The following is a 22,331-nucleotide window of genomic DNA, read 5'->3' on the forward strand; positions in this document are numbered from 1 at the left end:
ACCCTTTATTGTTTATTGTTTATTGTTTATTGTTTATTATAAGGATCCCCATTAGCTAATGCCATAGCATTCAGCTAGTCTTCCTAGGGTCCAAAGTAAATCTTCAGTGTAATTCACATTAAAATATGCTCATAATGAACAACATTAAATACATTTATATTTACACATTATATCCCAAAAATCTTCAAAATAACAAAAACTAGATTGGTAAAGACATCTGTACAGCAATATATAATACAAAGCCAACATTTATCAAAACATGAACACATACTACCAACAACTGGATAAGCCGTCATCTGTATAACAAATACATCTTTAATCTTTATTCACAGCAAGTCAAGTCCTTCTTTATTCCTAGGACGGAAATTTTGGTGGCTGCATCATCCACATTAAAAAAAGCAGTTTACAATCCCCTTAAGGTCCATGAACCAAAGAGAAGACTCCAGTTCACCTTTCTCTCTATATTCCTATAGGGATTGATAGTGTGTCTGTGGTACTCAATAGTGAGTTTACAGTGGCCGTATTGTACTTAATATTAGTATTTAGTATTAGTATTAGTATTTCATCTTTTATGGTATGACTATGATATGCTGGTAGGGACTTGTCGAATAGTATAGTATAGTATAGATATTTAAATATCCTGTAATATATATATATTATTATAATTATTTTTTGTGAGGAATACATCAGAATACAAAAAAAAACCCATTACAGTACAAACATTACAAAACGACAACGTTTTGGGGACTCAAAACATGTATTTTGAATGGATGTCATCTAAATGTGCAAATTTTTTTTTTTTTTTTTTTGGCCAAATTTTGCATATTTTGAAACACATCTCTAAACATATTCTGAATTATATGTGAGATGCATATCGTTATGCATCTCAACTTCTTTCCAGTATGAGCTGGAAACCTCTGTCAGTCACCTCTTCTTTAAATGCTTCCAGGCCCCCTGACTAGATGACCTACTGCAGCCCAACTCCGGTCCTACAGTCAGATTGTCTTGACTGTACTGCTGCTTGTTGCCTGTGTACCGTACCCGCTAATTACAGAGGGGGAAGTTTAGGCCCACGTCAAACAGTATGTGATTAAGGACGGGGTCTGTTTTTTCCTACGGTCCCCACAATAACTGGCATAAATTCTGAGCATCCGTGGCATTTGTTTTCATTAAACAAGGTCAGTAGAGTATCCAGTTATAGCAACACAGTCTCTGAGATGAATATCTGATCTGATCCCTAACTTGGCCTTATTTGCACTCCCTTGCAAATACTGTGGCTGTCCCGTGCAGCAATAGTGCCTCCGCTGCCCCCTTGTGGGGACGGGGGAGTTATCTCAAAGTCAACCGGGACAGAGAAAGTATTTACACAACCAAAAGGTCATATAGTCTTGACAGAGGCAATCAATATGCAAACATTACAAGCCTCCTCAAAACACATAACAGGGTCGACCAGCGGTTTGATTTATGATTTACTGGATCAACTGTTCTCATCCAGAACTCAAAGAGTGAACCATGACTGCCAGATTTGTTCACGAAACTGTGATTCTGGGCAGCACCTGTGGAAACAAATTGAATGGCTCATATATAAAACAGTGATGTTAATGTATTTCCATTTGCCACAGTCTCCTGAAGGCACACAATTCTAAACTGACTGGATGAGAATATGCTTTGGTTGTAAATCAACAGAATGGCACTGCTGCACAGAAACTTACCATATAGTTTTAAATGACAGTGACAGATGCCACTGTGGACCAATGTCATAATACCGAAGCCTGATAGAGAATGACAGGAGTCTATATGCTTATATACTTGCATATCACTGCGTTCAATTATAGCAGGCTATGAAACTTAATACAGGGACACTTGCCCAGTGGCAAATGTCAATGCCCCTACTGTTTATCCAAACAAGTTATAAAAAGACATAAGTTATAAAAGATCTTACATAACGTCCACAGAAAAACAAAATATGAAAAGTTCATAATCTGTGATGTTATGTTGCACTCTTGGCGGTACTGCCTGAAACAAATCTCCAAAGTCTTGGGTTGCAGTCTCTGAAATGCTTCATCCAGGTATTCAGAACCCCTCGGGCCATTAGTATCAGTCACTCATATTTGGACAACCCTATTGGGCACACAGTGGGCATCCAAAATGGAATATGTTACTAATACTGACGTAAGAGAGAGCTGCAGGGAGCAAACTTGGCAACAACACTGTCATATTTGAAAGGTCCATCCGGGCTTGATCTTACACTGAAATAGCAAAGAGTGCCATAGAAAGAGTAAGGCCAAGTTTTGTGTTGTTGACTTTGATGGTGTGTAGAAAGGAGTGGGATGTGATGAAAGGGGAACATTTCACACTATGTCATCAGGTCACATTTAGCAGACTGACGACTTGACTCACCAATGCAGTTTGTCATAAATTCAGTGGAGCAACAGTAGACACTGTGTTTGCACCAGACAGCTCCCAGGTGTGAATGTGCGCAGCTGTGTAACTGTGAGTGCCTAGCAGCAGGGTGTTGCTGAAAAAGAGCAGAACAAATTTTCTTTGGGTATCAAGATTAAAAAAAAATTGTGAATTTTCAAGGAAAGATGCATTAACTGCCAGAAAGGGGGCATATGTAAGAGGAGAGAGAGGCGAAGGACAACAGAGTTGGTTAAACAGATGGTACTTCAATACTTAAATATATCTGAAACACAAGCTGGTTAGCTACAGGCCCAAAGTGATTCATATTGCATCCAGCAAAAAGTATAGTCCGTAAAAACCCACTGCTACTCTTCTGCTATTATATATGGTGAATGAACAAATTCAGTTATGCAACTGATGCAATTATGGTCAATCAGAGGTCAGAACCAATTCCTAATGCATATGTCATGCTGATTAAGGCTTGGTCACATTGATAACACAGATAGATTGAAATTGTGGTTGACTGTAGTGAATTTATTAGAATAACTGTAATTTTACAAGAGACAATAAATTACATAAATGCAATGTTAGAAAAAGGAAAGTCATTGCAGCCTAACCTTGTTAGAATTAACTAACTTGAATAAAGCCTGGCTTGGGTAACTTTAAAAAGGTTTTCTGCACACCCGGGTGTCTTCAAGTTTCATCAAGTTAAAATGACTTTTTAAGACTGTTTTCAGTGCATGTTAGAATTAAATATGGGACCAACTTTGCAAATGAAAAGCTAAAAATGAAAACAACTATTGAGTTATCAGAATATAAGTTAGGTCTATGTGACTGGGCTGATTTAAAACTTAAAATGCTATATGTAAATGAATTTGGGACCTTGAGTTTAGACAATATGATTTAAGGACCTTCAGCAGTCTTGAGCCTAACCTGGCTTTCTACCAAATTCATGCAGGGCAGCAAAGGATGCTGGGTCATAAGCAGGTTCAGTGAAGTCGGGGCTGGTTGTCCCATAATGCTGTCTTTCACAGATGAATGCTGGCACCATGGCTAACTTGCTAACTCCTCCCCTGAAACATGGAAAGATAAGCGTGTCCGAACTTGGCCGCTATTTACAAAGCTGCTCCCAGACAAATATAAAGGCAGCAGTCCAACAAAAACAAAATTCATGGACACTCAATATAATCACTACCAGCTGAGAAAAATCAAGTAGCCTAACATACCCAAGGAGCTTTTAGAAGTTAGTCAAGCTGTCTCCTCACACTGTTTTCTTCTAGATGAGTTTCTGAAAAATTGCACCAGGAAAAAAGCAAGCCAAGCAAAAACAATTAATCTCACAACATGTCTTACAGACAAGCTACTCAAGTGTATCTTTACGCACCATTTTGAACTGCAGATGAGTTACTTAAGCTATGTGTAGCATATATCATTGTAAAACTGATTGAAAATGAGTCCATGGTCAAGATTGAAATGGGTTCAACAATGTAAGTATGGTGTGTAAGGTGTGTGAAAAGTATACACATATGTAAGCTACAAATGGCTGGTACATGTGTATATATACTGTATATGATGTGTATGTGTATTTATGTGCATGTGCGTGCATGTCATTGGGGTCATGTATAGCCCAAGTGTTACATCTGCATGTGTATGGCGTGAACGTATGTTGATACTGTGTATGTGCATTTGTGCATATTGCGCTTGTGCACATGGATGTACAGTGTTTATAGGCTCATGCGAATGTTTTGCACAACCAAACCCTGTGGGTGTGTGGGTGGATATGGATGGCATAATATCTTGTTTTGTTGCATGTAATTTAGAAAAAGAAAAAAAAAGGCAAAAAAGAAGATTGACAGCCTCTCTCGTGCGGAGTGTTAGTGCTACTGTTTCTTAAAATTAAGACCACATTTCCCATAGACCCCAATACTTCCTGTTGCAAAGAGGATGTACTCCGAAGAGGACAAAGGTGTTGGAAGTGATTTTTCCATTGGCCTTTCACTTGTTCTACTATCACTGAGAGAAACTATGAATGCTTTAGCTCTGTTTGTGCCGGAAGAACACAGTGGCCTTCTTCCTGTTTGTGCCATGAAGAAATATTTTGTGCCATCAAGCAATCCAACAGATGTCCCCCTGAAATTTGAACCAGTGGCACACATAGTGTCGTGATTGGTAGTGTCTTCTCAAATTTGTTTATGGTAGTTTTAATTGATGTCTCAAAATAAACGTGGTAATAATGACTTACTGATTTTAAAATGCTACATGCACCATAAAGTCAAAACCGGGAGGGGTTATCAAGTTGCCCTTGGCGCCGCCCTTCGACAGCGTCGGCTTTCCATACCTTGGCACCTGATCCAGCAGGCTCGCGCACGTACGCGCACACGTGAACTATTTAGCATCTCGCACACTAAATCCAAGTTTTGATCCTGTACCATACACGTGAATTTGCACAGCAGGTTTTTGTGAAGAACGGTAATTTACACCTCACATTTTAAAATATCCTCTTTTTATCGATCAATTATATTTGCAAGCATTTGCACCCGCGTTTCTTTGAATTGGCTAGGTCAGCAGTGAATTCGTGCAAGCTGTATATTTTCTAGCAGACAAATTTAGCTAGCTAGGTAGCTAGCTGGTTGGTTAAATAAGAAAGTTTTTGTTTTTCATTTTGCTATTTCAACAGTTTTAAGTTTCGTTATGTGTCAGGTAGCAAAGTAATTGTTTGCTGTACTTATAAGTACTTTTAAATAGCTGGCAGTTGCTTGCAATGTGAAAAAGTTTCTCCTTCTCCGTCCCTCCATCCTAGTGGACAGTTAACGTTAGGCATCCAGAGTTTGCAGATATGCTTACAGCTATGCGGTGTATGCTGTCCAAACTGTTTACTCCATTGTGGAGGACGGTAGAAGTGGATGAAGAAGGCATGTTCTCCTGTGCTGCGGGTAAATGCGACATCTGTGTACTGATTAACTTCATTTCATCGCCCTAGTAATGCTAGGTATTGCACTGTTGCAGTAATACAGTTACTGATTTTGTGCCCTTTTGTCTTTGGTCCATATTTCTTCCTTTGCTTGTCAGCCATGGAGGAGATTCGCCACCTGCGGGGCAGTGTGGTAACCCAGCTGTGCCTTGACTATGGCATGATAGACGATGCTGTCTACTTCACCAGCGGAGAGGTGTTGGGCGGGTTGCCACTGAGAGAAGGGGACACAGTGAACTGCATAGCTGTGCGAGATGGTGCTCAAGGGGGATGGAAAGCACTAAGGGTGAGAAACCTGTGCTTGGTTCTCATTGCATACACTTGCAAACAAGGTAGATTTATCATCCCTTCAGTGAAATTATGTAGGTCAGGTGTGGTAAAACAGCACATTCAGACAATACGATAATTCAGTAATCTGCCCTCACCCTCACTCTCACTCTCAGATGTCAACCACACACTCATCGATGCATGCCCTAAGCACACATGCACACACACAATCTTTTCCCTGATGCATGCTGCTCTATCTCTTTGTCTGGAAGAAAACATCACACAAAAATCAGTTGTGAACAGATTCATGTCAACTTGCTTACTGGCAAACATACACATGTTGCAGAATATGACTTGTTCACAGTTGTTGCAGTCCACTGGTAAATTCAGCATACATCTGATCCACCAAGCAGCAGCTATTTCAATAAAATGTCAACTTATAAAATTGATCCATGCTGCCACCCCCATTAGTATATTTTCGTGGGAGATTGTAGGCAAACCAATGGTAAAGGTTGAAATTTTATTGACATATGTGCTGCTTTGGTGGACTAGATGTATTGCAAATTTATCAGTGGACCCTAACAATTTCAAAAGGTTCTTAAGTCATTTTCTGCATGGGATGTTTATTTATTGATAACCAAGGCCACCTTAAACTGCTGCACTTTGTCATCGGATTTGATGTCACATTCTCTAAATACAAAGTGAGGAAGAGAGAATGGTACATATCGGGCCTCCCACAAGTTTATACTGCTGTATATGCATAAAGGCTTGCATTACATACAAATGCATTCAAGATATGGTGCAAAGTGCAAATATTGCCAAGACTAACACCTCATATCATGTAAAGCAAGATTATAAGCAAAAGTAACAATGGTGCAAAGAAACTCCACGTGAAACAGATGATTGGAAACAGAATTAGGACCTGATAACTGAGAAACCAAATGTTGTATGTTATGTGAGGTCTTGGTACCCCTCTCAGAATAGGTTTGGACTCTTAATCAGGTGATTGAACCATTTATGTTAATTTCACCTCATACTTCATCTTCCCTCTATTTACAGTGATTTAATTAGGGGATAGAAGGACATTTGTCGTAAGCATAATGCCAGACATGCACCATTTAATTCTGTTTTTTAGGTGGAGAAGAGTGCAGATGCTTGGGACGATGGAGGAAGAACCTCCCTAGAAACTGACAGTATGCAACTGCGCCCTCTCATCGGCACAGTCACATCATTTGAGGAAGATGGCGGCTTCATCAATCAGACCACTTTTTTCCCACGCAGCAGTCTCTGGGAAGGTACCGGTACTTGACCTACTTCACGCACTCAAGGCGGCCGTATGTTTGCTGCAGAATTTTTTTTTTTTTCGGAAAGGTTCTTGGAAAAAGGCTAAGTTTGTGAAAAAACAACAAAGTGCCGCATTGGCTTCGGACTCTGTAGTATGCATAGGCTTGCTGGCTGAACTAGTCGAATTTTTCGCACACTAGCCCCCACTGTGTGACCGTCTGTGATTGGTCTAAAATATCACATGACTGGTTGTGTTGCCTTGAGGAAAAGCTTCTCCTTTCCTCTTCTGCTTCATTGCTATTGTTTACATCTTTTTTTTACAGCACTAGATAAGAGTAAATTCTTTGAAATTCTCAGTTTCCCTCAGCTGTCTGTCGTCGTTTCACAGCAGTCGTTGTTGTTCTCTATGTTTTGGTCACTGCTATTTCTGGTTTCCCTAGGTTACAGTTGCCTCTTTAATTTTCATGTGCCCCTCAACTGGCATGGAGTGTAAATAAACTAACAAAACTAAGTTGTAGTGAGTATACACAAATTTGTATGCAGTGCCGCATTCGACTGTTTCTATTTCGGTCAGGTTTGACCTTGTTTGTATGCAGCTGCCTTAAAACTGCGACCCATTTGACCTCATGTTGCATTGCATACAGGGCTTGAAACTTACTTTATTGTCTACAGGCCACAGTGGCTGCTAAGTCCCACAATTCACCAGCCACTTTGACTACTTTACATACCAACTAGATTTTTACCATAAGACTTACCAAAAGATGATTGGTTACCTGTCAGACAGAGAATAGACAAACTTACAGCCACAGGCAAAATTTACTGTTGGCTGAGGGCTGGTGTTAACTTGTAACCTGTTGGCACATATTTTGTGTTGTCTCTCCTGTCTGTTAGGTTATGAGCCAATGAAGGGAGACTGGGTCCAAGCCAAATATTTCATCAATCCTACCCAGTGGACCAGCCAGGCTCATTCTGTGGCTCCCTTGCGCTATTGCCGCTTGGACGAGGTAATAGCCTCATTTGAAGCTCTAGGCCATACACTCATTAAATTAATGAATTTTTAATCGCTTACCTATGATTCACTGCATCCACAAGACGTATTATTCTTAACTATTGTGCACAGTTAGCCTTTTACTCACAGCAGTGAGCTAATGAAGACCCCTTTGATCAAATCTAGCACCTTGTTTACATATAAATCTGATGATGCCTCTCATTCCTCTCTCCTCCTCTGCACTCTCCCCTGTCTCCAGGTGCGTGTGTCCAGTGTGTTTGGTAAAAATGGGGTGGTGGAGGACAGTGTGTTCTTCAGCTTGGACTCTCTGCTGCTGCCTGCCCACTACCGGCCTTTGCCAGGGGACTTGGTCAACCTGGTAATGGTGGAGAGCAGCCAGTCCTTCTACTGTTGGAGGGCCCTGTGCATGGCACCCTTCCAACAGATGTAATAACCACAGCCTTTGAACTAAGTTGTTTATAGTCAGAAGTGCATTAGTCTGTTCCACATGGGATCAAATTTTGATATAGGTGATATGACCAAGATCAACCTATTGAAACAGCTTTGTTTGTGGTGTTATTCTCTTTGCAGTGCGAATGCTGCTGCACCTCTCCCAGAGGCTGAGATCAAGAGCCTCCTGGAGGACAAAGGGGGGCTGGTTGTCACAGAATATGGCCAATTTGGGGCTCTGCTGATGGGGGAGAGACGAGAGCTGGTGCTCTGGATACAGTGAGTGACTCATGAAGCAAGAAAACATCCACAATTCCTAAACTGAAACTACAATTGAAATACTAGTATTATTTAACCACATTCTGCTGTAAAATAGAAAGTGTAGTCCTTATGTTTAGAATTGCTCACTATCCAAAAAAATGTTTTTACCACTGCAACCTTCACTAGAACTGTTATTGGGACCAAAACGGTGACAGATATGGAACCAAATCTAGAAATGCCCCCAAGCTTATCTGGTCCATCAAATTTCAGAGGAAACAAAATAACTATGGGATACCTGTTATAGCAGAAAATTACTATTTCCACCACAACCACAATATATACTGAACAAAAATATGAATGCAACATGTAAAGGTTTGGTCCCGTGTTTCATGAGTTAAAATATCCCATTATTTTTCTGAAATCCTACGTACAACTTTGTTTACGTCCCTGTTACTGAGCATTTCTCCTTTGCCCAGAATTTCTCTCTCTTATGATTTTCTCATATGAACTGTAACTGTATGAGTGTATAATCTCCCTTTCTCTCTTTCCAAACAGGAATAAAGGTTCAGAGACCCACAGGCTGAAGTGCTGTGAGTTTGCCGGCTGGGACTCAGAAGAACAGTTCACCTTGGGTACAGGCAAAGAACATACCCAACCAAGACAGAAACAACACACATCGCAAGCAGTCTGCTTGATGTCCGGGTCTGCTCTTGGGCCTCCAGAAGATCAAGTCTGTGATGCAAAAGAGGTAGACAGAGAAAATGATGAGGCTCGACAGGAGACCCATTTCCCTGCTGCAAGGACAGAGGAAAGAGAGGTGGATATTGCACCAGGGGAGAGGCTGTCTGTTGTAGTGAGCTGCCAAGCAAAGTAAGTTTTTTTTTTCTAAATCTTGTAGTAGCAATAGTAGAAATAGAAACAGCAGCAGTTATAGGAGTAATAGATCAAAAAGATAAATGTAGAATGGAAACCTGTTGGGTCAGCATAGCACTTAAGGCCTCTGGCTTCAACTCTGTCCGGGCCTGCTGCCTTGCCATATAAAATGAATACTACTTACTGAGGCATCAAATGTCTCTGTGAGGATCTTGCTAGTGTGTTGTCTGGACAACTGAAATCCATGTGTGGGACTTTCCACTTGGCTCAGGAGCCTAGGGAGCTGTGCTGAGCTGCTGCTGCTGCGCTTCTCCTCTTTCACCATCGGGAGGCGCCTGGAGGTCACAGTGGGCAGTAAAGAGGAGCGCCTGCTGCAGCCCTGTGTGCCCTACACTCCCCATGATACCCGGCCGGCCCCTACAATGCCGGCCCACGTGATCACTGTCTCGGCTCCAAATAACACTCCTAGGTATCACGACAACTGACAGTTCGATTGCAGTGTTAAATATCTAATCCTTGTTGCTGTGCATAGCCTGCAGTGAACAAAGCTGCTTTCATGCCATCCTAGTTTGATCTGCTCCTGCAGTTGGTACTTTTTCTCTGTCTCTAAAACAAAGACCGTCATTCATAGTAAATGAATTATTTGTCTAACCTCTTGTTGAGTTTGAGACTGACTTTCCCCCCTCCAGGCTCACTAAGCGGCGGCTGCCAAACTTCCTGGGTAACTACCCAGTGCCCCAGGCTGTGAGAGACTGTGTGGAAGCTCAGAGTGATGTGCTGGTGGTCCAGCCCTGCCTAGGAGAGGTGAGGTTGCCTGCGAGAATGTAGAAGTTTAGGTCAGTGGGTAGAATATTGTAATAACAATCACAGAGTAAGGGGTTGGACTTCCAGTTGGGTCCACCCATACAACAAACATATAAACAATAAGGCACCTCAGATAAGAGTCCACCAAATGTCCTATATTTATTCTAGAAACATGCACATTCATAATCAGCAAAAAGTCTTTTAGCAGACCTTTGATTCTAACAGAGGGATCGTCTGGCCCTTTCCATTTGAGCAGGAGGGTGATGTAGTAAATGAAAAGACCGTCCTTGCATGTGAGGACACAGATTAAAGCTCGATCAGCTCGAGGGCCGCTGATTTGCATCTGAAAACTACCCTCTGACTTCCCTGTAGAGGGGGGCAAGAAAAAATAGAATTTGCCTACGGGGATCAATAAAGTATTGTATTATCATTCTCCTGCTGTCTCTTTATGCTCAGGTCCTGTCATCATCCAACATGCGTTCACGTTTCTCAGCCCTGCTGTGGCTGGAGGAGCTGCATGCAGAGAAGGAACTGAAAGAGTTGACCATCACTGGAGCTCTCCTCAGGAAAGGAGCCGTCTACCTGCACCTAGAAGTCCTTGGCTTGGCCGAGGGCAGACCTAATGTCAGTATAGGTGAGGAGGCCTTAGGTACCTGTGCTCCACAGCCAATTTGGTAGTGTTTTATTTTGCTAGATATTTGTGCAATGCAATAAGAGACTAATCAAGCCTGTTCTACAGGTGACAGAATTGCATTGAAGAAGCCTCAGAGTGGCGAGGTGGTAATGGAGTACATTGGCTATGTTACGGAGGTGGAGATTTTTTATACTTTTTTTTAAATATTTTTGAAGCATCTCTTAAAAGCCAACAATGTTGTTTTTCAATCTAGATTTCATCCAACAATGTGTTTTGACCCTCAGATCAATGATGAGGATGTGAGTTTGAGAGTCAACTCAGAGTTTCAGCACAGTTACCTAGGAGAGCCTCTTGATGTTGAATTCACTTACAACAGGTGAAAAAGGCGAAGGTCTTGCTTAATATCACCCTTTGGTTGCATTTACGGTACACCCTAATGAAATGTACCTTAGTTGGCACAATACAAATTACCTGTGTTAATAATATAAGTATGTTGATTTTGTTTGCAATGCTAGGCTGACCATGAGGCGGTGTCACAATGCACTTGATCAGACAAAGCATTTTGGGAAGAGTAAGTGGAGGTTTCATTTGGATGGCTGTACACATTGTGTCTGTGTCTGAACACATACTGGAGACAATATGGAGGACATGTGGGACATTCTGCTATGCTAAACATGAAGCATTAAAATCTTGTTCATATCCTTGTTTGCAAAACATGGAGGTAACAACATGATTTCTCTTGTTGTGATCACACTGGCGGGCTAATTGGCAAAATTGCTAATTGCTAGATGTTTACAACTTTAACAAGTGTCTCCAATTTTTGTTTACATTTGATGAAGTGAATTATACTTTTGCTGCTTATTTATACTCCAAAGCTTCACACTATCATTTATATCCCATGATAGTTAATGTCAACAGTGGTCCACACAGACCCTGACTTATCTTTAATTTTCACCCTGCTTTCCAGTTCTGTTCCCCTCTAAAGTTACTATCCAGGCCCCCCAGTGGAGAGGAAAGTGGGCAGACGAGCCAGGCAAAAACAAAACCATGGAGGACAGAGAGGTGAAAAACAAAAAGGGAAAAAACGACATGGATTCATTAAGCATAGTTTTGACTGAGAGTAATTGTGTCTGAACATCAGGTGCCAACCATGGAAAATGGGGAGAAGCTTTCAAGCATTTCCGTCGACATGAAGTCAAGGGGCACACAGACTAAAGGTATTTGATTTTGGCTTTGGTGCAAACATCACCTGTACTTACCAAATAACATTAAGAGCATCACTGACAAATGAGGTGTGTTTGTTTGCTTCTAGATGGTACACTGCCATCCAAACCCATCCCCAGCGAAGGGCACTTCTTCAACCCCCAGCTCAATCCCCCTCAGAGGGAGGCCGTGAAGAGGATCCTGGCAGGAGAGTGCCGGCCCACCCCCTATGTGCTGTTTGGACCCCCAGGCACTGGCAAGACAATCACCCTTATAGAGGCCATACTGCAGGTAGACACACACACAAACACACACACACAGAAGGTTGAAAATCACTGCACTATAGAATACAGAAACTCATCTGTAGACGGCGGGAGACCCGAGTTCAATTCCCGACAGAGACGCTTCCACAAAATTCTTTGTCGCAGGGCTGTTAGACTCTTAGTCTTGTTTATCTATTATATTATTATTATTATTATTATTATTATTATTATTATCTATCTATCTAGGTACTTATGCTGTCAGTATTTCATCTGATTTATGTGAAACTAACTCCCATTCTAGTCCCCTGCTTGAGTGATTTCATTCTGTCTTCCCACATCCAAGGTGTACCATTTTCTGCCCAGTAGCCGGGTACTGGTGTGCACCCCGTCCAACAGTGCTGCTGACCTCATCTGCATCCGTCTACATGACAGTGGCTTCTTGCATGCTGCCAGTTTGGCCCGCGTCAACGCCTCCTCTAGGCAGGAAGAGGTATTGCAGAGCATCAAGGATGCTGCAATTCACTGTGCTGTGCCTTTGGTTACAGAAAAGCATCGTATGTTAGCCTGGTATCCAGCCCCTATGAATCGCAGTTTTCAGCACTCTTCAAATTTGCATGCCGATTCATAAGGCAGCATTCCTTATGAATCGCCATGCAAATTCAAAGAGTGCTGAAAACTGCGATTCATAGGGGCTGAATACCAGGCTAACCGTATGTATGGTCAAAGGGAAAAACAAGATTTGCTAACATATGCTATTTGGACGCTTTTATCCAGACTGCATCATAGTTGGGATAAAAACGGTTCATTTCCCAGTTGGAATTGAACCTCATACCCTGGCAGTGTTAGTGCCATGCTCTATCCACTGAACTATACAGGATAATTTGCTAAAATCGCAGTTGTCAAGATCTTGAAGTAATACTGATTATTTTATTTTTCTTTGAGATCTGACTTTGGGTCGTTCTTTTTCCTTAGTTCATCCCAGAAATGCTGAGGCAGTACTCGAGGGCAGGAGAGGACATCCGCCATGCCTCTTTCCACAGGATTGTGGTCAGCACCTGTTCCAGCGCTGGCATGTTCCACAATATTGGACTGCAGTAAGGCCTGGGTCGTAGCAGAGAACAGGGGTCAACATTTAAAATGAGCAGCTTTCTCTCCCCTCTTTCCCCTAATTTAGACTCAGCTTACTAACTGTGGGTTTGTGTTTCTCCTCAGAGTGGGTAATTTCACCCACTTGTTTCTGGACGAAGCCGGCCAGGCCACAGAGCCTGAGTCCCTGATCCCCATAAGCCTTGTATCCGAGAGAGACGGACAGGTTGGAACAAACGAACACACACACACACACACAGACACACTGACTACATTGAAACCCTAACTGTCACCACTACATGCTTAACTTTAACCCTTACCTTAATATAAACTGACTCAATCCCCACCTAGGGCTGCACAATATTGACAAAAACACATATTGTGATTATTTTGCTGAATATTGCAATACAGTATACAGACACAGATTTTTTACATTTTTGGGATTTTTCAGCAAACAAGAAACTGAGATGATGTTGCCAAATATCTGCTGTGTTTTAATACAACAATATTTACAACAACAATTTTACAATTTAATACAAGATTTTTTTTATGATGTGAAATGTAAACGGGCTCAGCACCAAAATACCATGTTTAGGAGTCAATTTTGAACAGCTGCTACTGAGATCAAATAATTGCAGCCTCTTGAAATTGGAAACTGAAGTAGTTAGTATTTAATTTTCTTTTATTATTATTTTTTTTAATTAAATTGTGCAGCCCTAGCCCTAAAATAGTCAAGCTGAAGAAGTGAGGACTGGACAAAATACAGTTTCTTCACCCCACAATGCTACCAAAGTCCATTCACCTTTGCCAGAGTACACCGTAAAGATCTTCCTCCAGAGAAGAACTTGATGGCACATCATACTCTGATTGAATGATTTTAGAATGACCTGTTGTTTCTCCACCCCTACTTAGATAGTGTTGGCTGGAGACCCCTGTCAGCTGGGTCCAGTGGTGAAATCAAAGCTGGCGTCTGCCTTTGGCCTGGGAGTGTCCTTGCTGGAGAGGCTGATGGCCAACCCCCTGTACTCCAGAGAAGAGTGGGGATACAACCCTAAGCTGGTTGGTACACCGCATACAAAAGCCTATTGTTTTTTACAGCTATGGCATGGTGCCACATGCAGCATATTTACCCAGCATTATATCATTTTCAAAGTAATTGTGATACCTTGGTATAATTACGGTAAACAAATGAGACCATGGCCGAGGCAGGTTTTCAAGTTACTACTAGAAATGCAGACTAGACTGACTCTTTGTTTTTTCAACGTAGATTATTTGCAGTGGTATAACATATGATTTGCATAGCTAAGTCAGAATAATAGAATGCACTATATCGCAGAACATATGTGTTGTACCTATCTTCATTCTAAATCTGATGTCTTTACTACCACAGGTAACCAAGCTCATCTTCAACTACCGTTCCCACGAGGCCCTGCTCAGGCTGCCCTCCAGGCTCTTCTACCAGGGGGAGCTGTGTGTTAGAGCCCCCAGGGCCATAGTGGACTCCCTCTGCCAGTGGAAGCGCCTGCCCAAAAAGGGCTTCCCACTCCTCTTCCATGGTGTCAGGGTGAGGGGCTCTTAAGACTTTAAAGAACAGTTCTGAACCAATATAAATGTTAACAATAAAAGCCTCTTCTGTATCAAGAGTTACAAATGTGTATCTGTATATATGTATTTTGACGTTTTATATGACACGCTGTTAGCAGGCCCGGTGTTAATACATGCATGCATTTTCCATAGTCTTTTTCAGGGCTGGGTGAGATGTTTTTTTTTGTTTGTTTTTAAGCCTTATTTGTCTCGCTTCTGCTCTGTTCCTTTTTTCTGCCTTGTCCTCCTTATTGCTTAGGGGTAGGCATGCTGCTCCATTCCTACTCCTGCAACCATTTTGCCATTATGGAATTGATAGTCTTATCCCACAATCCCACAGTTGGATGATAGAAGCCTATTAATTAAAGTCTCATTTGGGTTGTTGGCTTTGCATCCTTACCACACCAGAAATGTGTTCCATTTCTTTTCTTCCCTCGCTGTGTGCAAATGTGTGCTTGTATTTACAGCCTAATAAACTATGTGCACTGTATGAAATGGATCTAAAAATAGTTGTAAAACCAGGCTGCCATGGTGGATTAATGATGTGATTAATTGATCTGTGAAATTTGTTGCGAATGCCCATTCCTGTACTTTTCCTCTATTTATGCTCCCTCTCTGTCTATCCTAACTGCTACCTCGCTCTCTTTCAACTCCCACTGTGTTTCTTTCTATTTAATCTAGAGATGACCCCCAGCTCCAGTCACTTGGGTATTCAACTCCCTCATTAATGCCAGTGAATTTACTCTCCCCCCAGGGCACAGAAATGAGGGAGGGTAACAACCCGTCGTGGTTCAACCCAGGAGAGGCTGTGCAGGTCATGCTATACTGCTGCCAGCTGGCCAAGAAGCTCTACAACCCTGTGGACGCCTCTGACATAGGCATCATCGCCCCTTACAAGAAACAAGTAAGCCTGCACAGCTTTTCTGTGGAAGCATTATGGTGCTTTTTGGTGTCAGTTCTGTTATTAAAGCTGAAAGGGAAATCTTTTACATCGCAGTGGGATCTCTTTTGTAAGCAAATCACTCATTATTTCTCATACTATCCCCCAAGGTGGCTTAAATGGCTTCTCAACAGTTGGTCGGTCTGTTCAAGCAGTTTAATGGTTCAGATGGAGCCCTGAAGTCTCTCCCTAATCTCTTTTTGCTCTCCAGTCGGAGAAGATCCGTGTGCTGCTGGGCAGGGTGGGCCTGTCCGACATCAAGGTGGGGTCTGTGGAGGAGTTCCAGGGACAAGAGTTCCTGGTCATCATCATGTCCACGGTAAGTGAAACCAGAATATGGGTAATATGAGTTCAGAACATCAGAATGAGCTTTGTTCCAAAACGAGATATCCACCATTTCACAAGTACAGGTCCTGTATAGCCCTACAGCACATTTGTGGTGATGAGGTATAGTTGTTTTTTAATACAAGTTGAGAATTGTGGGAGGTGTGTGAAAATCCACAGCTTATGTATGAAGATTCATAGCTAAGCTTAAATTTTCACAATATGTCCTTTCATTAGATACTGCTCAGCAAGACGCAGGTATGCTTTGTAGAAAATGATTTTCTGAAGTGCTCTAAACCATGACAAAATTTGACAGTGAAGTGTCTCTGAAGTGTGACTAGCCTGAATTTGCTTCCTAATGCCGATGGCGTTGTAGTGACAGCACCCCAGGAGGAAAATGATTGATATCATAAAATAAAAAAAAATACAAAACACTACAAAAATACTAAAACTGTATAAACAGCATGTAGTTCTTTTTTTGTTCTTTTTTGGTGCACAACTTTTGATATATTTTAATTAGAGCTGCAACGATTAATCGATTAGTTGTCAACTATTAAATTAATTGCCAACTATTTTGATAATCGATTAATCGGTTTGAGTAATTTTGTAAGAAAAATAAGTCAAAATTGTCTGATTCCAGCCTCTTAAATGTGAATATTTTCTGGTTTCTTTACTCCTCTATGACAACTGAAGTAAACTGTAAACTGAATATCTTTGGGTTGTGGACAAAACAAGACATTTGAGGACATCATCTTGGGCTTTGGGAAACACTGATCGACATTTTTCACCATTTTCTGACATTTTATAGACCAAACAACTAATCAATTAATCGAGAAAATAATCGACAGATTAATCAACAACGAAAATAATCGTTAGTTGCAGCCCTAATTTTAATTACCAAGTATAATATATCTACATGAGTTGTCGTTGGTGATATCGGTCGATTGTACCGCATGAGTCATTTCTTGCACATATCACAAAGTGCAACAGGACCTCAAACACAGTGCAAAATGTATAACAGTGGAAAACATACTGTATATCATTGTGTAGCTGTGTGTGTTCAAACAGCATGGCATATAGTATGGTTGCAGCTGTAGAGAAGTGTAATGAGTGACAAATAATGCATTGGCCTAGTGAACCGTGTGCATTCATACACACCCAGAAAGGCTACACCTATATTTTTGTGAATGTCATACTGTATGTATGAATGACTGTGTGGTCTAATGTATCATTATTTGTCTGTGTACACAGAGTAGAGACTGAAGCCTTTGACACCAATAAAAATGTGATGAGTAGCTTGTGAGATGACTAAACTCTGTCATGATATCTCTGGCTCCTCCTGGTGGACTTAAGTAAATGAAGACGCATGCAAACTGTTCTTATGTTTAACCTGATAGCACTACAGGTTTGGCAGATTATTTCATGTAGTCGTTTTTTGAGCCTTAGAATTGTATCGAATTCCTTCAAAAGAGACCAGTGGTATGATCACCTGTTTGCAAAGTTCTACTTTCTGCAGCAGCATTGAAATGTGGGGATTTGGTATGGCATTTGAAGCTTATATCATTTGCCACATTCATATGATCGAGAATCAGGCAAGGAAACCTAATTTTTTTTCACCCAGTCGCAACATCTGCTACATCCCAAAGTTCACCAGCCATTTTCACTTCTTTACCAGCCAACTAGATTTTTAGGAGAGGACCTCGAAACAATGACTGGCATAGTTTAGGATTTACCAGCTACAGCGAAAATTTACCAACATTGTGCTGGTGTCCCGGCAGGTTTGGGTACTTTGCATGGTATGTTTTTTGGATGGATTTTGGATTTTGGAGTGTGTTGAGCGTAAGACTCGGTCATAACTTCCCCTCTGCTTACCCATATGGCAATTTCCCTTAATTTGTTTCATTATGTTATTCTCATAATGTAGGTGCGCTCTAACGAATTGGTACAGAGTGATGACTTGCAGAGCGCGCTTGGCTTTCTGGCCAACCCCAAACGCTTCAATGTGGCTGTCACTCGGCCCAAAGCCCTGCTGATAATCGTTGGAAACCCCCACATTCTCATTATGGTAAGTGACAAAACCCTTCACTGGTTCCTAAATTTCAGAAAATAAGTTACTACACAGCCAGTGCAGAGTGTACTTTGAATGTCTTTTTTTTTTTCCAGGACCCATGCTTCAGGGCTCTTCTGCAGTACTGCTTCGACAACGGGGCATTCCTGGGCTGTGACCCCCCTCCCTCCCTGAGAGCCTCTCATGTGTAGGCTTAGACTGATTGCCCATCATCGACTCTTTATTCATTATAGAGATTCATGATAGGCTATTGGGTTCAAAGCTGGCTGTAAGCTGGCTCAGTTAGAGGCACATCTCAGCATTACTGCCAAGCCAAAGTTTTGTAGGAACTAGAGGTTGCTGCCAGTTTAGGACTGTATAGTCCAAGTAAATTGCATTGAAAAGTTAATAAATCAGTAAATAAGACAGAGAACACTGAGTCTGTGTGAACACAGACTTTAAGTATACTTTTGTTCAAGTAAAATTTAATCTGTATGCAAGAAGTTGGTGTGATTTCAAGTATGGAATTTCCAATTTACTTGTTCTATGTTTTCTCCTGCTTCGAGTTTCAGATGGGTGGGCTTGCCACTTTTTGCAAAACAGTGAGTGCTAGAAAGTTTAGACGACCACAAATATGTGAAAATCATTTAGCATACGTTTGTGATTGACAATTTATTTGACACTAACAACTCTGTTATTGTTAGATGTGGTGAACCCCACTCATCTGGTACTCCAAGCAGGTTAAAACCAACACTAAGAATATTTGAACTACTGTTTGACTCAGGTTTGGTCATTAATGGCATTTCTACTCCCACAGATCTGCAGATGAGCAGAAGACCTCATGAGTGGATGGTCCTCACTAATAGCAATCTATCTCCACTCCTCAGGACCTGCCCGTGTTACTGTTTTCTACTGAAAAGTTATTTTCTTTTTTTTTCACATTTCCATGACTTGGCTTTCTGTTGACTGTTCCCACAGTGAGCTACAACTGTCTTTTAATCAGTGTCAACTGAATTGATTTACAAAAAGAACTTTGTTGTTTCTGTATGAGCCAAATGCAGTTCCACTGGGTGGTAGAAATAAAGACTCATGCACACTGCACAATTTTTTCTTTATCTTGTGTTATTAAGCTGATGCGCTTGACTATGCGTGTGATTTTCAATTACGCTGTCCCAGATTTAGGGTAAATTACTGTATTATGTCATAGCAGTTCTACTATGTTCATTTGCAAACGGTGTATGATAATGAAATGATTTGGCTCTAAAGGAGTAGTCACGTCCCTGATATTGGCAGAGGCAAGTTCCCAGTGCTTTAGTGTCCAGGCAAGCTGCAATACATTTTGTATGATTCATATTCAGCCCCTTGGTGCAAAAGGAAATAATTGGCTTTCACACAGCAGTGTAACTTTAAGTATATTGAATGTCTTATCCTGGTTTAGCATGGGGAGTTGATCTACAGATGTCTGCGAGAGCCAGGGTGAGTTGTCTGCACACCTCGGCGTGGCAGCGTCTGCCCACAAGGCCCGGAGACTGGATGTGACAATTGAGTGCTACTGACTGCACAGGGACTGTCAGTCCTGGTGGAGCCCAGCAGGATGGAGGGGGGGAGGGGGGAGGGAGGGGTGGAGGGAACAGAAAAGAGGCAAATGGGGGGCTAAATCTCTTCAGTCAATGAGTCTCTAATGCGCAGGGAGGAGACAGCTTTTATCTGAGTATACCAAGCTACAAGGGAGCCCAGCTCAGACACCCAAACCCCCCACCCCTCCTACCCAAACACACCTCTGCCTTTGATGTTGGTCTCAGGTGTTTGCTTGGCTGTCCCATTCTGGAACGGAGACTATACTGTCTTTAAGCACAGGCTCCAGTGCAAGATTGTGAAATAAATCCTGGCAGCACTGAATTAGAATACTTTTTTAATTGCAAAGTAGGACAATAAATACACATATGTGTATTTATTGTCCTACTTTGCATATGTCTGGGTGACATGGATGCAGAACAAATTGACTTGTAGCTTAGTGGGTTATAGTATATTTTGACACTTGGCACAAGTACAATAGGACCTTGCATATAGTATAGAGGGACAGTGGAATACATAAAACGGTAGACTATGCATATTGCCAAATATGCATTCAATATTCTATAGCTATGTGAATTTGAGCAGCTTGGCATACAGTAGCAAAGAAACAAATGCCTAAATGTGTGTAATATAGTGACAGAATATGTTTGCAGCTGTATAGGGAAGCGTAGTGAGTATCAATAGTGCTTTGGTCCACTGTACAATGAAGTAATTATGTTTAAAGGATCACTGTTGGTTTGGATAGGTATTTGATTTTTTCTTTTTTTAAGGGAGTTTGGGCAGTCCAGTTGATCAGTGTTTAATAAAGCTGGGGAGGAGAGATTTCTGGTGGGGCTCAATCCTAGACCACAGGGACACGTGTGGCTCTAGGGGCAACAGACAAAGCCACTTGACTGTCTGTGGGCCCTGGATGTGTATGTGGAGGACAAAACAAGTCATGGTAAAAATATGAGTCGGGCAAACTTGCAAGTGAACCCTTATTACAATGTTAATATATTGTATATATTTTTTTATATATAAATATTGCTTTCTTTTTTTTATTTTTTATTTTTTATTTTTTTTATTTTATAAATTTCAACAGATAACCATGTACATGGAGATATGCATTGAACCTCACAGGAAAATACATTTCCATGGGATGCAGACAAAGTAGTCTGACAATATTCTGTGTCAAGCCACATGGAAACTTGGAATCCAAGACCAAACTGTCCTGACTGTCTTGTCTGTCTGAGGTTTATTTGACAGACAGGTGCCCAGCCATCCAGCTCATACCCCCCATTAACTGAGGCTGGGGCAGGTAACACATTACCAAGACAAACACAGTGTCTACAGGGCAGCCATTAGGCCCAACAACAGCCTCCCGCTGGGCTACCGGCAGGGGGAGCCTGTATAACGTGTGGCCCCATTGTTCTCCCAAATTGGTCTGCGACTCTAATTGCCCAGTTAGTCCCCTCTTGCTGGCTGTACTCGTCTACTCTGGCCAGACCCAGCCTCCACTCATCAGATCAGGCTGTAAAGGCTTGGTTGGCTGGGGCCGATGGAGGGCCCTGGCTGGCTGGCTGTAGTCCTTATTGGAGACAGGGCTGGGATGGAGGCGGAGAGGGGCCAGTCAGACTGGGCTTTAGCTTGGTACGTCTGAAGCCACATCGACTGTCCCAGGCTGGCTGGGATAGGGACCTCTGATTCATTAGAGAGGGTCTTTCAGAAAAGGCCCACAGGCACAAGCAGCAGATACACATCTAAACCTGGAGACAGACATCATCCAAACAAATACAATGATTATACTGTAATGTACTGCTGTTGATGCATGGAGGGGCCTAAGTACACGAGAGACAGAGAGAATGAGACAAAGTGTAATTAGTACTTGTGTCTGTACCACTGGTCTGCATCTCAGTGCTAAATCTCTGGTCTCTAGTTGTGGATGTTGGCATTCTCTGACTGACTGTGTGTGTGTGTGTGTGTGTGTGTGTGCCTGCCTGATGTTACAGATTTGCAGGTAGCTTTGCTTATGAATGCAAAAAAATAATAGCATATATTCTTAGATATTGGGTCACAAAATATTGCATTTTAATAGCACAAGGGACTGATACTCATCAGACGCTGTCTAATGGAAAATCTGTGTCCTTAGGAAAACAGGGATTCCCAGCATCACACTGAAATTGCATGAACCCATTCTATATTGAAATATACAAATGTTAATGTTTTGATGTCAGTGCCATATGGCTGATGATGCTGAGGTTTCTATGCTGCTGCTGTATCAGACAGATAAGCAAGCCATAGAGCTGGGTTAATAGTATTTAGCATGTGGATCTGAGTTTGTGTTATTGGCAGATCAAAGCCAGGTGAGCCACAAGACGCGCTGCTTTGCTAATGA

General features: G+C 41.7%; 1 protein-coding gene across 1 annotated transcript; it reads left to right on the plus strand.

Annotated features, from left to right (window-relative positions):
• Nucleotides 1–5,239: 5,239 nt before the first annotated feature.
• On the plus strand, nt 5,240–18,594 carry mov10l1 (Mov10 like RNA helicase 1). The gene is made up of 25 exons (XM_071534711.1): nt 5,240–5,336; nt 5,473–5,660; nt 6,777–6,936; nt 7,817–7,929; nt 8,173–8,360; nt 8,505–8,642; nt 9,180–9,494; nt 9,769–9,966; nt 10,187–10,301; nt 10,758–10,935; nt 11,041–11,111; nt 11,220–11,311; nt 11,451–11,506; nt 11,903–11,997; nt 12,077–12,152; nt 12,242–12,429; nt 12,745–12,891; nt 13,374–13,495; nt 13,614–13,713; nt 14,400–14,546; nt 14,878–15,051; nt 15,826–15,975; nt 16,223–16,330; nt 18,260–18,400; nt 18,499–18,594. Exons 1-25 carry the CDS (start codon nt 5,240–5,242, stop codon nt 18,592–18,594), a joined length of 3,453 nt encoding a protein of 1,150 aa, XP_071390812.1.
• Nucleotides 18,595–22,331: the final 3,737 nt, after the last annotated feature.

This window comes from Centroberyx affinis, unplaced genomic scaffold, assembly GCF_046629955.1.
Source record: "Centroberyx affinis isolate AG114_WGS23_722 - 3 ecotype Tasmania unplaced genomic scaffold, CSIRO-AGI_Caff_v1 ptg002607l_1, whole genome shotgun sequence".
NCBI classification, from domain to species: Eukaryota; Metazoa; Chordata; class Actinopteri; order Beryciformes; family Berycidae; genus Centroberyx; species Centroberyx affinis.

Coding starts and splice junctions, on each gene's coding strand:
- mov10l1 (XM_071534711.1), top strand. CDS start 5,240: ATGCTTACAGCTATGCGGTGTATGCTGTCCAAACTGTTTACTCCATTG. Junction 5,661..6,776: donor GGGGATGGAAAGCACTAAGG/GTGAGAAACCTG, acceptor TCTGTTTTTTAG/GTGGAGAAGAGTGCAGATGC. Junction 10,302..10,757: donor TCCAGCCCTGCCTAGGAGAG/GTGAGGTTGCCT, acceptor CTTTATGCTCAG/GTCCTGTCATCATCCAACAT.